Source organism: Macaca thibetana, chromosome 19 (assembly GCF_024542745.1).
Source record: "Macaca thibetana thibetana isolate TM-01 chromosome 19, ASM2454274v1, whole genome shotgun sequence".
Classification (NCBI taxonomy): domain Eukaryota; kingdom Metazoa; phylum Chordata; class Mammalia; order Primates; family Cercopithecidae; genus Macaca; species Macaca thibetana.
The window spans coordinates 28,129,315-28,143,683 of record NC_065596.1 but is presented as its reverse complement, the minus strand read 5'-3'; the positions used below and the strand labels follow the sequence as shown (position 1 = coordinate 28,143,683).

The 14,369-nt window shown below is 53.7% G+C and overlaps 1 protein-coding gene across 2 annotated transcripts in view; it reads left to right on the top strand.

The window, feature by feature from the left end:
* The window catches only part of SLC8A2 (solute carrier family 8 member A2), a 45,457-nt gene that overhangs the window by 23,117 nt on the left and 7,971 nt on the right, over positions 1 to 14,369 (top strand). The window contains exons 4-8 of one of the 2 annotated variants that reach the window (XM_050772064.1): positions 1,548 to 1,970; positions 8,602 to 8,705; positions 8,856 to 8,873; positions 12,134 to 12,258; positions 12,546 to 12,645. In XM_050772064.1, the coding sequence (XP_050628021.1) occupies positions 1,548 to 1,970; positions 8,602 to 8,705; positions 8,856 to 8,873; positions 12,134 to 12,258; positions 12,546 to 12,645 (770 nt within the window). The remainder of the gene's footprint in view (positions 1 to 1,547; positions 1,971 to 8,601; positions 8,706 to 8,855; positions 8,874 to 12,133; positions 12,259 to 12,545; positions 12,646 to 14,369) is intronic. The other variant, XM_050772065.1, reaches the window with a different exon arrangement.

Here is a 14,369-nt window from a genome sequence, read left to right as displayed (position 1 = left end):
CCTCTCGCCCTGGCCCCCTCTGCTGTCGCCATGCCGGTCTCCCTACAGTTCCTTGAACAGGTGACCTGTCCCTAGGTCAGATGCTGTCCGGCTGTCCAGCTTCAGGTCAGGGCATTCGCATTGCCCGTTCCCTTTACCAAACATACTCTTTTTGGCCAGGCGCGGTGGCTCACGCCTGTAATCCTACCACTTTGGGAGGCCAAAACAGGTGGATCTCTTGAGGTCAGGAGTTCGAGACCAGCCTGGCCAACATGATGAAACCCTGTCCATACAAAAAATACACAAAATTAGCCGGCATGGTGGCGGGCACCTGTAGTCCCAGCTACTCGGGAGGCTGAGGTGGGAGAATCCCTTGAACCCAGGAGGGGAGGTTGCAGTGAGCCGAGATGGAGACACTGCACTCCAGCCTGGATGACAGAGCAAGACTCTGTCTCAAAAAACAAAACAAAACAAAACAAAAAAACTCTTTTCCAGGCATCCTCCCCATGGCTCACTCCCTCCCCTCCTTCAGGTCTCTGCTCAAATGTTACCTCCTCCAAAAAGCTTTCTTGACCATGCCAACAGCTCCCTCTCCTCACTCCCTACCCTCCTGACTGTTTCTCTTGATAGCACCATCGCCACCTGAACATCCTATGTTTGTTTATTGTTCATTCTTCTGCACTAAAACAGAATCTGAAAACTTCTTACTGCTGCCATTCCCCCAACACTTAAAACAATGCCTGGCACACAACCCGTCAGTATCTGTTGAATTAATGAACCGTAATTAAATCATTAAATGTGCAATTGTCATGGTGATATGACTCTCCCATGGGGCTGTGAACCCTGTGAGGACAGGGCCTGGTTACTGCTGTGTCCCCAGCACCACTCAGCACAAGGCACAGAACGGCTACCCTTAGGAGTGTTTGCTGAATGAATGAATGATACCAAGTTAAGGTGTATGGACTTTCTCTTAGGGGCATCTGGGAAGGGCTTTTATCAGAGGAATGAGAGTCCTTTCTGGGTCCTATATCCCTGCCACTCAAAATGTGACCAGGACATCCCCCTGGAGCTCATTAGAAATGCGATTCTAGAAACCCGGGAGCTTCTGAACCAGAATCTGCATTTTCACAAGATCCACCAGGGGATTCATATGCACATTAAGGTTTGAGAAGCAGGGATGTAGAACACCCCAGGCTGTCTCTTAACTCTTGGACTTTGCATGTGCTGTTCCTTCTGCCTCGAGTATGCCCACCCGCTAATGCCTCCTCCAGGAAGCCTGCCCTGATCTCAACCTTATCCTTACCTGTTCTGCTCCTCACGAATTCCACGCAGGGAGGGGCCCACTCTGTCTTGTTCCCGCTCTGCAGCCCTTCCTCCAGGACGCCCACCCTGATTCACCCTCAGTATTACTTCTTTAGTGCCTGTCGACCCTCATACTTGGGAGTTCTCCTACGGCACCTGCCCCTCCTCTGGGAAGCACGTCCAGACCCCTCCCACCCCCACCCCGTACAACACACAGCCGATGACCGACCCTCACCCCGCTCTTCCCGCTCCCCACCCCGCCGCAGCGAGGGCACGCTGGTGTTCAAACCAGGCGAGACGCAGAAGGAGCTGCGCATCGGCATCATCGACGACGACATCTTCGAGGAGGATGAGCATTTCTTCGTGCGGCTGCTGAACCTGCGCGTGGGCGATGCACAGGGCATGTTCGAGCCGGACGGCGGCGGGCGGCCCAAGGGGCGGCTGGTGGCGCCGCTGCTGGCCACCGTCACCATCCTGGACGACGACCACGCAGGCATCTTCTCCTTCCAGGACCGCCTGCTGCACGTGAGCGAGTGCATGGGCACCGTGGACGTGCGCGTCGTGCGCAGCTCGGGCGCGCGCGGCACCGTGCGCCTCCCTTACCGCACGGTGGACGGCACGGCGCGCGGCGGCGGCGTGCACTATGAGGACGCGTGCGGAGAGCTGGAGTTTGGCGACGACGAGACCATGTGAGCACTCCCGCGGCGGCCCGGAGAGGGGTGGGGCTTCGGAATGGGCGTGGCCTGGGTGAGCCGTGCCCACATCGCGGGCCGGTCCTTGTGGAGGGGCGGGGCTTGCGTGGCTGTACCCACAAAGTGGGCGGGGCTTCACTGAGCAGCTGGGCCCTCCGGAGGGGCGGGGCCTGAGTGAATTGTGCTCCAAAGTGGGCTGGGCCTCGGGAGGGACCGGGCCCGGGTGAGCTGTGTCCACAATGTGTGCGGGGCCTGATGGGGTTGTGACTGAAATAAAGAGGCGAGGCCCAGAGGGGCGTCTGGACAGGTGAGAAGAGGGTCCCAAGGAGGAAGGGTGGACGAGGTGAGGAGAGATGGGACAGGGGCCTGGAGCTGGTGGAGTGTGTCCTGAAGAAGAGGTCCCAGGGAGATGTGGGGAGGGGCCTGTGGAGGTGAGACGCTGTCTGTGGCTGTGAAGAAGGGGCGGGTCCAGAGCGATGGGGGGGTCTGGGTTTGGACATACGACACCAGGAAATGGGAAAATGGATATGGACTGCGGAAGAAAGCGGGGCCTAACGAGATGGGTGGGGTCTGAGGAGGCATAGCTAGGGAAGGGGTGGAGCTTCTGGGTATGAGGAAGAACCTGGGGAAATAGCGGGACACCTAAGGGGAATGTGGGCGAGGCTTTGGGAAAAGATGGTGCTGGAATCTGGGGGCCTGCGAAGGCAGGGCAGGGCCTGGGGAGACACTGGGGAGCCTGAGGGCTGGGATTTGGGAAAATGGGGTTTGGGGAGGTGGGCTGGCTGGATACACTCAAGACACACACATGTGGACAGACATTTACAGATCAAACACAAAGCCATTTTTTTTTTTTTTTTTTTTTTTTTGAGACGGAGTCTCGCTCTGTAGCCCAGGCTGGAGTGCAGTGGCCGGATCTCAGCTCACTGCAAGCTCCGCCTCCCGGGTTCACGCCATTCTCCGGCCTCAGCCTCCCGAGTAGCTGGGACTACAGGCGCCCGCCACCTCGCCCGGCTAGTTTTTTGTATTTCTTAGTAGAGACGGGGTTTCACCGTGTTATCCAGGATGGTCTCGATCTCCTGACCTCGTGATCCACCCGTCTCGGCCTCCCAAAGTGCTGGGATTACAGGCTTGAGCCACCGCGCCCGGCCCACAAAGCCATTTATAGGCACCACACACACAAAGACACACATGGCAGGGCCAGGCGTGGTGGTCCACACCTGTAGTCCCAGCACTTTGGGAGGCCGAAGCAGGAGGATCATGTGAGGCCAGGAGTTCGAGAGCAACATGGGCAACATAGCAAGACTCGTACTCTAAAAATAATTGTTTCAAATTAGTGGTGGCGCATGCCTGTAGTACCAGCACTTTAGGAAACTGAGGCGGGAGGATGGCTTGACCCTTGGAGTTGGAGACCAGCCTCTACTCTACTAAATTTTTTAAAAAAATTAATTGGGCATGGTGGTGTGCACTTGTAGTGCCAGCTACTTGGGAAGCCAAAGCAGGAAGATGGCTTGAGCCCACGAGTGAGATGCTGTAATGAGCTGTGATCACCCATTGCCCTCCAGCCTGGGCGATACAGTGAGACCCTGTCTCAAATAAAAGCAAAAAAACAAAACAAAACAAAACAAAAAACACATGCAGACACACATAAAGGCACAGACACGTACACTAAATTATAGAGTCAGGGCTGTTCTCATGCCCAGATCCCTGGCCACCCCTTACACAGGTGCCCAAGTGTCCTCCCATGTGTGCCTGCAGCCTCACATTCCCCCACCCGCCTGCCCAGGAAGCAGGCAGCGCCTGCCCCTCCTCTGCCCGCTCCCTTCCGCCCCCGCATGCCCGTCTGTCTCCCTCCTCTCTGCCGCCCACGCGCCTCCTACTCAAGCGGAGTCCCCACCGCGCTCCCCCTCCTTCCTCCTCCCAGCCTCTGCGCCTCCGCCTTGGGCAGCACTCAGTTTCTCACTGCGCTCGCTGTCTCTTCATCTCTCCCTCTGCATCTCTGCATCTCTCACTCCCTGGGCTGACTCTCTGGGTCTCTGCGTCTCTGTTCATCTGCGGCTCTCTGTCCCCAGCCCCTCGCTCTCTGACTCAGCTTATATTGTAGGCACACTCTCCACACCTTTCCTTCTCTCTCTCTGTCTGGCTTGGTCTCCATCTCAGAGCTGTTGAGAACTTGGGTTGGGGGCTGCGAGAGGCACCATCCCAGACCCCTCTCTCACACCAAGAGATAAGGGGAATGGAGAGTTTTATTTCTTCTTCTTCCAGTCCTTCTTGTAGTCCAACCTGCTTCCCTCCTGCTGCTGCAACCCCACAGGCCCTCTCCTCCCCCACACGGCTTCCCCAGGCTGGGACACCCTCTGTCCCCCACCCCCACAAGCTCCCAGCTGTGGCGTCAGAAGACAGAGAACAGGAGGCTAATTAGTGTTCAGGGAAACTCTTCCTTCCTCTGATGGGCAGGCGCTAATTAGAGGCGCTTTGAAGCAGCTGGGCTAGAGGAGCAACTCAGAGATGGAGGAGAGACACACGGAGACAGGGTGGCAGGGAGAGCATGAGAGACACCGAGACAGGGACCCAGAGATAGACGCAGGGAGAGCTGAAGACAGAATAACAGAACTGGAGAGAGCAACGGAGCAGAGAGACACAGAAAGACAGGAACTTAGAGGCCGGGCGCGGTGGCTCACGCCTGTAATCCCAGCACTTTGGGAGGCCAAAGCGGGTGGATCACTTGAGGTCAGGAGTTTGAGACCAGCCTGACCAATAGGATGAAACCCGTGCCTACTAAAAATACAAAAATTAGCCAGGCTTGGTGGCATACACCTGTAATTCCAGCTACTCGGGAGGCTGAAACAGGAGAAGCGCTTGAACCCAGCAGGCAAAGGTTGCAGTGAGCCGAGATCGCACCATTGCACTCCAGCCTGGGCAAAGAGCGAAACTCCATCTCAAAAAAAAAAAAAAAAAAACACACAGAGAGATGCCTCGAGAGAGGGAGAGAGGTGGATATTGAGAGACTGAGATGGAGGGAGACTGAAAGGCAGAGAGACACGGAGGCGATAAAGACACTCATGGAGGAGAGAGACTCTGGCCCAGGGAAGAAGAGGTTCTCACGATGCGGCAGAGAGAAAAGGGAGTTGGAGTCAGTGAGAGACAGGAGAGGAGGAGACTGGGTCAGAGATCAGAGGCCGGCAGGGGAGGGCAGGAGAATGGAGGTTTCAGGAAACAAGGGGGCAGGCTGGGGAGGAAATCTGCTTCCTTTGATATCAGGAAGTCCTGCTTTGGTCTAACTCGAGACCCTCTTGCTGATTCCTGCGCACTGGGATTCTCCTGCGTCTGGGTCCTCTGAGGGCGCATCTACCAGGGCGCAGTTGGCGTGCCTGTCACTGTACGTCAGTCACTGTGTGTCAGCGGATCGCAGCGTGTCTGCGAGAGTGAGCGACAGAGGTGTGTGTGTGTCACCCTGTCAGCGTGTCACTGTGTCGGCAGCTGTCTGTGTGTGTCACGGTGTACGAAGAGCATGTCTCCGGAGACCCTCCCTCCTCGCCGGCCCCAGCATTTCAGCACCGCGGACAGCTCACAGCCCTTGCCGAGGTCGGGGGCGGCCCTTTCTTTCCACCCACAGAAAATTGAAAATATCCTGGAACCAGGAGGGTGGAGGTGGGCGGATGTCCCCACATGGCCGTCTTGTGTGCGCCTGTCCTTGCGCGGGTGTCGCTGTGTCTTCTGCGTGTTTGTGTGTTGACATGCGTCTTTTGAATGACTGCCTGATTGAAACTCTTCTGCTTGAAGTGCGTTGACTTTGGTTACTCCGTTCTTTAGACTCTGAGAGACAGAGACAGGGAGAGAAGAATCCAGATAAAGAAGGGCGGACCGGGTGCGGTGACTCACACCTGTAACCGCAGCACAGGGGAGGCCAAGGTGGGAGGATCACTTGAGGCCAGGAATTCAAGACCAACCTGGGCAACATAGTGAGATCTTGTCTCTGTAAAAAATTTAAAAGTATCCAGGTGTGGTGGGGCATGCTTATATTTCCAGCTACTTAGGAGGCTGAGGTGGGAGGATTGCTTGAGTCCTGGAGATCAAGGCTGCAGTGAGCCATGATTATGCCACTGCACTCCAGCCTGGGCAACAGAGCGAGACTTTGTCTCAGAAAAAGGGAGGGCAGAAAGATGAGAAGAGACTGAGACAGAGAACGGAGAGAGTCAGAGTCAGAGAGAGAGACTGCTGGAGAATCAGAGACAGACAGAGTCAGAGATGGAGAGATAGACCCAGAGAAGCTGAGAGAGGCAGAGAGAGAAAAGATGATGGAAAATGTAGGGACAGAGATGCAGAGAGCCACTGAAGGAAGTAAACAGACACCAAGAGGCGTCAGGAGTGAGATGTAAGGTACGAGCGTCTAGGTGGTACCGCAGTGAGGGGCTGCAGGGTGGCGATGTCGCCAAGGCTGTGGTGGGGGAGTCGTGCTAACTGACGGGCATCTGGTCCATGCAGTCTTGCCACTGCAGTGGGAACGGCTGTAGGGTGTGATGGCGTGTGGGTGTGGGCGGTGTGATCGGCTGTGCTTCCTCGATTGGGTGACTGTGTGGGCTGGGTGTTTGTGTTTCTGGGTTCTGGGGCCAGGCCTTGTGGGACTACATGGTTCCTACAGCTGAAAGAGTTGCCAGTGGCAGAGTTGTGGGCACTCTGGGTTTGTGGATCTTCGGGGTCAAGGGGTGTGGGTTGTGTGCCTGAAGGTGACAGGTAACTTTTGGCTGTTTCCTGCCACCCCCTGGTTACCATAGGAGCAGAGATGCTGAGAAAATCAGTTAGCATCAGTACTTGGTTAACTCTCCAAATCTGGTTGGGATGGAAAACAGGAAGCCGAGGATTTTCTGTGCTGAAGATTGGAGTTAGCGAAATATGTATGGAGGGTGTGCTCCATGCCAGAGACTGTTCTGGGTGTTGGAGATAGAACAAAAAGCATAAATGAACTTACCTGGGGGAACTTAAATTTAAAAATGGGGAAGCAAATGGTAAATAATGAACAATAAACTAAATAAATGTTAGAGGGTGTTAGAAGGTGATATTTAAAGAAGACAGGCCAGGTACTGTGGCTCACATCTGTAATCCCAGCACTTTGGGAGGCCAAGATGGGAGGATCACTTGAGGCCAGGAGTTCAAGACCAGCCTGGGCAATGTAGTGAGACCCCATCGCCACAAAACATAAAAAATTAACTGAGCATGGTGGTGCATGCCTGTAGTCCCAGCTACGTGAGAGGCTGAGGCAAAAGGATCGCTTGAGCCCAGGAGTTTGAGGCTGCATTGAGCTATGATTGCACCACTGCACTCCAACCTGGGTGACACAGCAAGACCTGGTCTCCAAAAATAATAATAAATACACTAAAAAGAAAGACAACAGAGCAGTGTAAAGGAGTGCTGGGGTGGGAGCAGTGAGGGATTTCACTATTAAATAAGATGGAAGGAGTGGGCCTCATTGAGAAGGTGAAGTTTGAATGAAAAACTGGAAGAACTGAGGAAGTGAGCCTCAGGGAAGAGTGTTCTAGGCAGAGGGAACAGCCAGCGCAAAAGCCCTGAGGCATAAGCAGGCCTGGCTTGTTCAAGGAATAGCAAAGAGGCCAGAAAGAGAATGAGTACTAGATTGCAGGGGGTCTTGTGGGCCATTCTAAGGACCTTGCCTTTCATTCTTTGAGAGATAGGAGCCATGCAAATGTTTTGCACAGGGGAGGGACCCAGTCTGACCTTGGTTCTATCAGGATCACTCTGGCTGCTCTTGGAAGAACAGACTGGGGCGGTGCGGGTGAAGCTGAAGCATGAGATTATTTAGGAGGCAACTAGTAATCTAGGTAGGAGACAATAGTGGCTGGGCTGGAGTGCAGGGGTTAACAGTCTGGATTCTGACAGTTGTGTGTTCAAAACCTGTCTCAACCATGAGCTCATACTGCTTTACTTTTTTTATTATTATTATTATTTTTTGAGATGGTGTCTCGCTCTGCTGCCAGGCTGGAGTGCAATGGCGTAATCTCAGCTCATTGCAACCTCCACCTCCCAGGTTCAAGCGATTCTCCTGCTTCAGCCTCCTGAGTAGCTGGGACTACAGGCGCACGCCACCACACCCAGCTAATTTTTGTATTTTTAGTAGAGACAGGGTTTCACCATGTTGGCCAAGATGGTCTCAATCTCTTGACCTCGTGATCCGCCCGCCTTGGCCTTCCAAAGTGCTGGGATTACAGGCGTGAGCCACCGTGCCCAGCCTATTTTTTGAAATAAATTATTTAATATAAATAGAGATGGGATCTCAATATATTGCCCAGGCTGGTCTCGAACTCTTGGCCTCAAGTAACTCTCCCTCTCAGCCTCCCAAAGTTCTGGGGTGACAGGCATGAGCCACCGCGCCCAGAATGCTTTACTTTAATCAGACTCAGCTTCCTTACCAGTGCCTGGTTTTGTTTCTGTCAAATGGGGATGATAATAGAGCCTTCGTCCCTGCGTGGTGGTGAGGATTCAATGAGAGTCTGGGGTCTGGGACAGAGGAGGTGCTGGGAAAACTGGTTGGCTGCCAGGAGGGCTGCTTGGTGATTCTTGGTGATTCTGGGAGCCTTATGCTGGGTGTTCTGCCTCCCCTTTGCCCCACTCACAGGAAAACTCTTCAGGTGAAGATAGTTGATGACGAGGAATATGAGAAAAAGGATAATTTCTTCATTGAGCTGGGCCAGCCCCAGTGGCTTAAACGAGGGATTTCAGGTGAGAGGTGGCCAGTGGGCTGTGGGAGAATTAAGGGGTCCAGGGTTGGGGGACTTTCAGGGGCTCAATTGCAGGCACTCCTTAAAGCTCGTGGACCTGAGCTTCGTGGGGAACTGATCTCACTGTCTGCCTGTCTCTGTTTCTCCCCAGCTCTGCTACTCAATCAAGGTGAGTGAAGTCACCTCTGGGCTCTGAGTGGGGAGGAGCCACTGGAAGAGGGCCTGGGGGAGGGTCCCAGCCCCAAAGTTACCCTTCCAGGTTGGGTTTGAGGCAGATTGGAGGTGAGATAAAGGCAGATTGAGGGCTGGGGGACGATGGGGGCTGGCCTGAGAGTTGGTGGTGCCTGTGTGAGTTTGAGATTACAGTGAGCATTTTGGAGGTCAAGATTATGTCTGTAACATGGTGAAACCCCCGTCTCTTGTAAAGATACAAAAATTACCTGGGTGAGGCCGGGTGCGGTGGCTCATGCCTGTAATCCCAGCACTTTGGGAGACTGAGGAGGGTGGATCACCCGAGGTCAGGAGTTAGCGAGCAGCCTGACCAACATGGTGAAACCCCATCTCTACTAAAAATACAAAATTAGCCGGGCCTGATGATGCACTCCTGTAATCCCAGCTACTCAGGAGGCTGAGGCAGGAGAATCGCTTGAACCCGGGAGGTGGAGGTTGCGGTGAGCCGAGATCGTGCCATTGCACTCCAGGCTGGGGAACAAAAGCGAAACTCTGCCTTAAAAAAAAAAAAAAAAAAAAAAAAAAAAAAAAAAAAACTAGCTGAATGTGATGACAGGCGTCTGGAATCCCAGCTAGTTGGGAGGCTGAGGCACAAGAATTGCTTGAACCCGGGAGGCAGAGGTTGCAGTGAGCCAAGATTGCACCACTGCACTCCAGCCTGGGCGACAAAGCAAGACTCCATCTCAAAAGAAAAAAAAAAAAAGACTATGTCTATAGTCAGGGTTGTAAGTCATCCAATCGGATCTGGGTTTGTGAGAGTGGGGTCAGAGAGGATCCAGTTTGGGGCTGATTAGGGGTGGGGTGGCATTTGGACTGGAGATCGGTGTTAAGACCATATTAAGATGAGAGTCACAGTGGAGGTTGCTTCCTGGGTTTCTGGTGGGATAAGATTAAAATTGGAGTCAGATCTAGGTCAAAGCTAAAGTTGAACTTTGAGGTGAGTAATAGAATTTGAGGAATTTAGGTTAGAATTGGGGCCAAGGTCACAGATTGGACTAAGAGTTGGGGCTAGGGTCAGTAGCTTGGAGATGGAAAAGTCGTTTTGGAGTCAAGATTAGAATTGGGATCTGAGGTTAAGATTAGGGTTAGACTAAAGATTGTATTTGTTGGAGGAAGCAATATAAGCTGCTATAACAAACTGATCCACAAATCCCTGGGGCTTCACACAATAAAAGTTATTTCTTGACTGGGCACAGTGCCTCATGCCTGTAATCCCAGCACTTTGAGAGGCCCAGGCGGGCAGATCACTTGAGGTCAGGAGTTCATGACCAGCCTAACCAACATGGCGAAACCCCGTCTCTACTAAAAATACAAAAATTAGCCGGGCGTGGTGGTGCATGCGCCTGTAATCCCAGTTACTCGGGAGCCTGAGGCAGGAGAATCACTTGATCCTGGAATGTGGAGGTTGCAGTGAGCCGAGATCGTGCCCACTGCACTCCAGCCTGGGTGACAGAGTGAGACTCCATCTCAGAAAAGTAAGAAAGAGAGAGAGAGAGAGGAAGAGAGAGAGGAAGGGAGGAAGGGAGGAAGGAAGGAAGGAAAGAAGGAAGGAAGGAAGTAGAAAAGAAAGAAAAAAGTTATTTCTTGCTCAGGCAAAGTTGTTTTTTGTTTGTTTGTTTGTTTTTGTTTTTGTTTTTGTTTTGGGATGGAGTTTCGCTCTTGTTGCCCAAGCTAGAGTGCAATGGCGCGATCTTGGCTCATGGCAACCTCCGCCCCCCGAGTTCAAGCGATTCGCCTGCCTCAGCCTCCCGAGTAGCTGGGATTACAGGCACCCGCCACCACACCTGGCTAATTTTTTGTATTTTTAGTAGAGACAGGGTTTCACCATTGTTGGCCAGGCTGGTCTCGAACTCCTGGCCTCAGGTGATCCACCTGCCTTGGCCTCCCAAAGTGCTGAGATTACAGGCATAAGCCACTGCACCCGGCCTCTCAGGCAAAGTTTTACGAGAGTGTTCCTAGTTGGTGGGTGGCTTTCTTCTGCCATGTGGCCATTTCATCTTGTGACTCCACTGTGCCAGGAAGCTTTGGCATTTTACCTGAATTTGCTGCTGGTGAACAGGGCAAGGGAGTTTGGAGACTCACATGGGAGGTTTTCGGGGCTAAGCCTGGAGGGACTGATCATCACTTCTGCCCACATTCTAGTGTCCGTAACTCAAGCCATGGCCACGCCCAGCTGCAAGGGAGGCTGGGAAATGTAGTTCAGCTCTTTGCCCAGGAAGGAGAGGAAACAGGTTCAAGTGAACACACTTCAGCCTCTGCCACGTGGTCAAGCTCCTCATGAGTGATGGTGTCAGAGTTGGGAGTTGGGACTGAGGTTTGGGGTCAGGTGTAGGACTGGAGTTAGATCTGGAGATGGAGTTTGGGATTTGGCTTGGGGTTATTGATGCTCCAGGTTATGGTGAATGTTAGAGTCGGGATTAGGGTTTAGGGCTAGGGTTGTGCTGAGGTCAGACCCAGGGCTGAGGGTTGGGGTTTGGAGTCAGTGTTGATGACAGGCTTCCATTTGGGGCCACAGTGAGAGTCAAGCTCAAAGTTAGGGACCAGAATTAGGGTTGGGCTGCTGCTGGGCTTGGAGTCAGGGGTCAGCATATTTTGGGGAGAGAAGTGAGCTCAGGACCAGGATGTAGGTGGGTCTGGTTCCAAGATTTGTGCCAAAATCGGTGTCCTCCCCCTTCCTCACCACCTCAACCACACTCTAGGATGTTTCCAGAAACTGGATGTAGAGACCTGGCCTCCCCTATCAGGGTGGCGGCAATGATGATAATGTTGGTGATAATAATAAAGATAACAGCATGTATCGAATATTGATTGCGTGCTAGGCACTGTTCTAAGCACTTCACACGAATTAACTCATTTAAGTCTCGCAACATCCCATGAGGTAGGTACTAAAATTTGTGCCCATTTTACAGATATGAAAACTAAGGCACAGAGAGGCTCAGGCATTGCCTAAGGTCTCACAGCCTCTACCCATACGAACCCCAGAGCCCACCAACTAAAGGTCATGGACCAGCCCATGGGAGCTGGGCCTCGGGGCTGAAAGAGACGGTGGTCAGGTGGGAGGCTGGGAGGAGTCACCAAGGAGCTTCCCAGAGGAAGAACAGATAGGCTCTCTCTAACTATGGGGACAAGTAGTAAAGGCATCACAGGCCCAGTTAGGTAGGTCTCCCGGGAGTCTAACCCCCATCCCTCATGCTGCAGGGGATGGGGACAGGAAGCTAACAGCTGAGGAGGAGGAGGCTCGGAGGATAGCAGAGATGGGCAAGCCAGTTCTTGGGGAAAACTGCCGGCTGGAGGTCATCATCGAGGAGTCGTATGATTTTAAGGTGACTTTCTGGGGCCTAACCTTCCTGGAGTCTGGTCTGGGTCATTTCCTTGGGGAGGGTCTGGAAAGCGGGGAGCCACAAGATTCCCAAGGGCGGGTCAAACGAGGGTCCCACGTCAGGACCACGGACAGCACATGCCTCCCTTTTCCTCGCTTGCCTTCAGAACTGGGGTGTGGAAAGTTGAGGACCCCTGGGCACAGGCTGTGAGCCCCCGACCCAGGACCCCACATGGAGATTCCCTGGTTGGCTCAGGGGCAGTGACCTCTCCCCCACCCTCTCGTCCCCAGAACACGGTGGATAAACTCATCAAGAAAACGAACTTGGCCTTGGTAATCGGGACCCATTCATGGAGGGAGCAGTTTTTAGAGGCAATTACGGTGAGCGCAGGTAAGTGGGGAGGGAGGAGAGAGAAGAGAGAAGGATGGAGAGACAGAGACACAAGGAAAGGGGGAGAAATGAATGGAGAGATAGGCACAAAGATAAAGAAACAGTCTGGGCACGGTGGCTCACGCCTGGAATCCCAGCGCTTTGGGAGGCTGAGAAGGGAGGATTACTTGAGGCCAGGAGTTTGAGGCTGCAATGAGCCGTGATCGTGCCCCTGCACTCCAGCCTGGGCAACAGAGCAAGACCCTGTCTCTAAAAGAAAAATACAAACAGGAGAGACACACACACAGAAATACACAGGGAGAATCAGAGACATGGACAAGACATGAGACAGAATGAATGGTGAAACTGGAATGGGCTGGGGAGATGGAGAGGCAGGTAGACGGGGACGCAGAAACGGCAGAGACAGGAGAGGTGGCAGCTGGAGCTGCTGGGAGGAAGCTGGGAGGGTTTATGTTTGGCTCTTGGCTGAACCGGGAGGGTTCCCAGCCTGGGCTTTCTCACAGCGTCAGGCATCAGGAGGGTGGGAACAGGTTAAATCGCGTGGTCACCCCAGAGAGAGCCTGGGTTCCTCCGTTGCCCTGGAGACAGTGGCCAGGGCACCCAGCTCTCTCCCACCTGCGCTGGTCGCCACCCTCCTTGGCCTCAGACGGGCCCACACTGCCCCCTTGTGGCTAGAGTATGACACTTGGACCCACAGACGGTCTTGGAAGCCAACACTGGCCCTTTGTGATACGGATTGGGGAGACTGAGGCTCAGAGACAGAGGAGAGAGTGGCCTGAAGTCCCACAGGGAGTGCAGAAAAGGCCCGAGGTCGGAGCTCAGGGCTTCAATCTCTTACATAACATCAGGGTTAAGGCCCCAGCTCTTGGGGACTGAAGGCATACATGGAATTGTGGTTGCAAAGAAACTGGGCGAGTGGTATCAAAAGAAACCAGGCTTAGGGGCTGGAAAAATACCAGGCAGCAGGCCTAGAAACACCAGACTGTTTGCCCAGTAGAAACGAAGTGGCATCTCCCTCTGAAGCCACATTCTTCTGACATACTTCTAAGGGATCTTCTGGGCCCGACCCTGTGTGAGACATTGCCAGGGACACAGAAGTGACCGAGACATTCCTGGCCCTGTCCCCGTGGAGCTTACAGTCCAGTGAGGGAGACAGACATGTCACAAAAGAGAGACAACCCAGAGTAGGCAGGGCTGGGATGGGAGACCTGGAGGAAAGCCGTGATGCGGTTCCTGATCCAGCCTGAAAGTCGGGGAGGGCTTCCTGGAGGGGGTGGCTTCTGAGCTGAGTCTTCAAATGGGAAAAGATGTCAGCCAGGAGGAGGGAGAAGACAGGGAGAGTGTTTCAGGCAGAGGGACAGCCAAGCACAGAAGCCCTGGAGTGTGCGAGATTATGGCACATTTTTTGGGTGGGTGCTTGGCGTTGGGCAGGAGGAAGAGGTACCAGGACGAGGCTGAAAATCGGCAGATTTCCACACTGTTCCTTCTGGGCCACAGCAGGGAGCTTGGGTGGCATTTTGAACACACTGGGGAGCCATGGAGGGTTTTGAATGGGGGAAGCCCCTGGAGCTAGAGAGAGCTTGTGGGAGGAAAGTGGAGAGGCTGGATAGGGTGTGGGCAGAGGCTGTAGAAACTAGCAGGAGAGGGGGGGCGCGGTGGCTCACACCTGTAATCCCAGCACTTTGGGAGGCTGAGGCGGGCGGATTACCTGAGGTCGGGAGTTC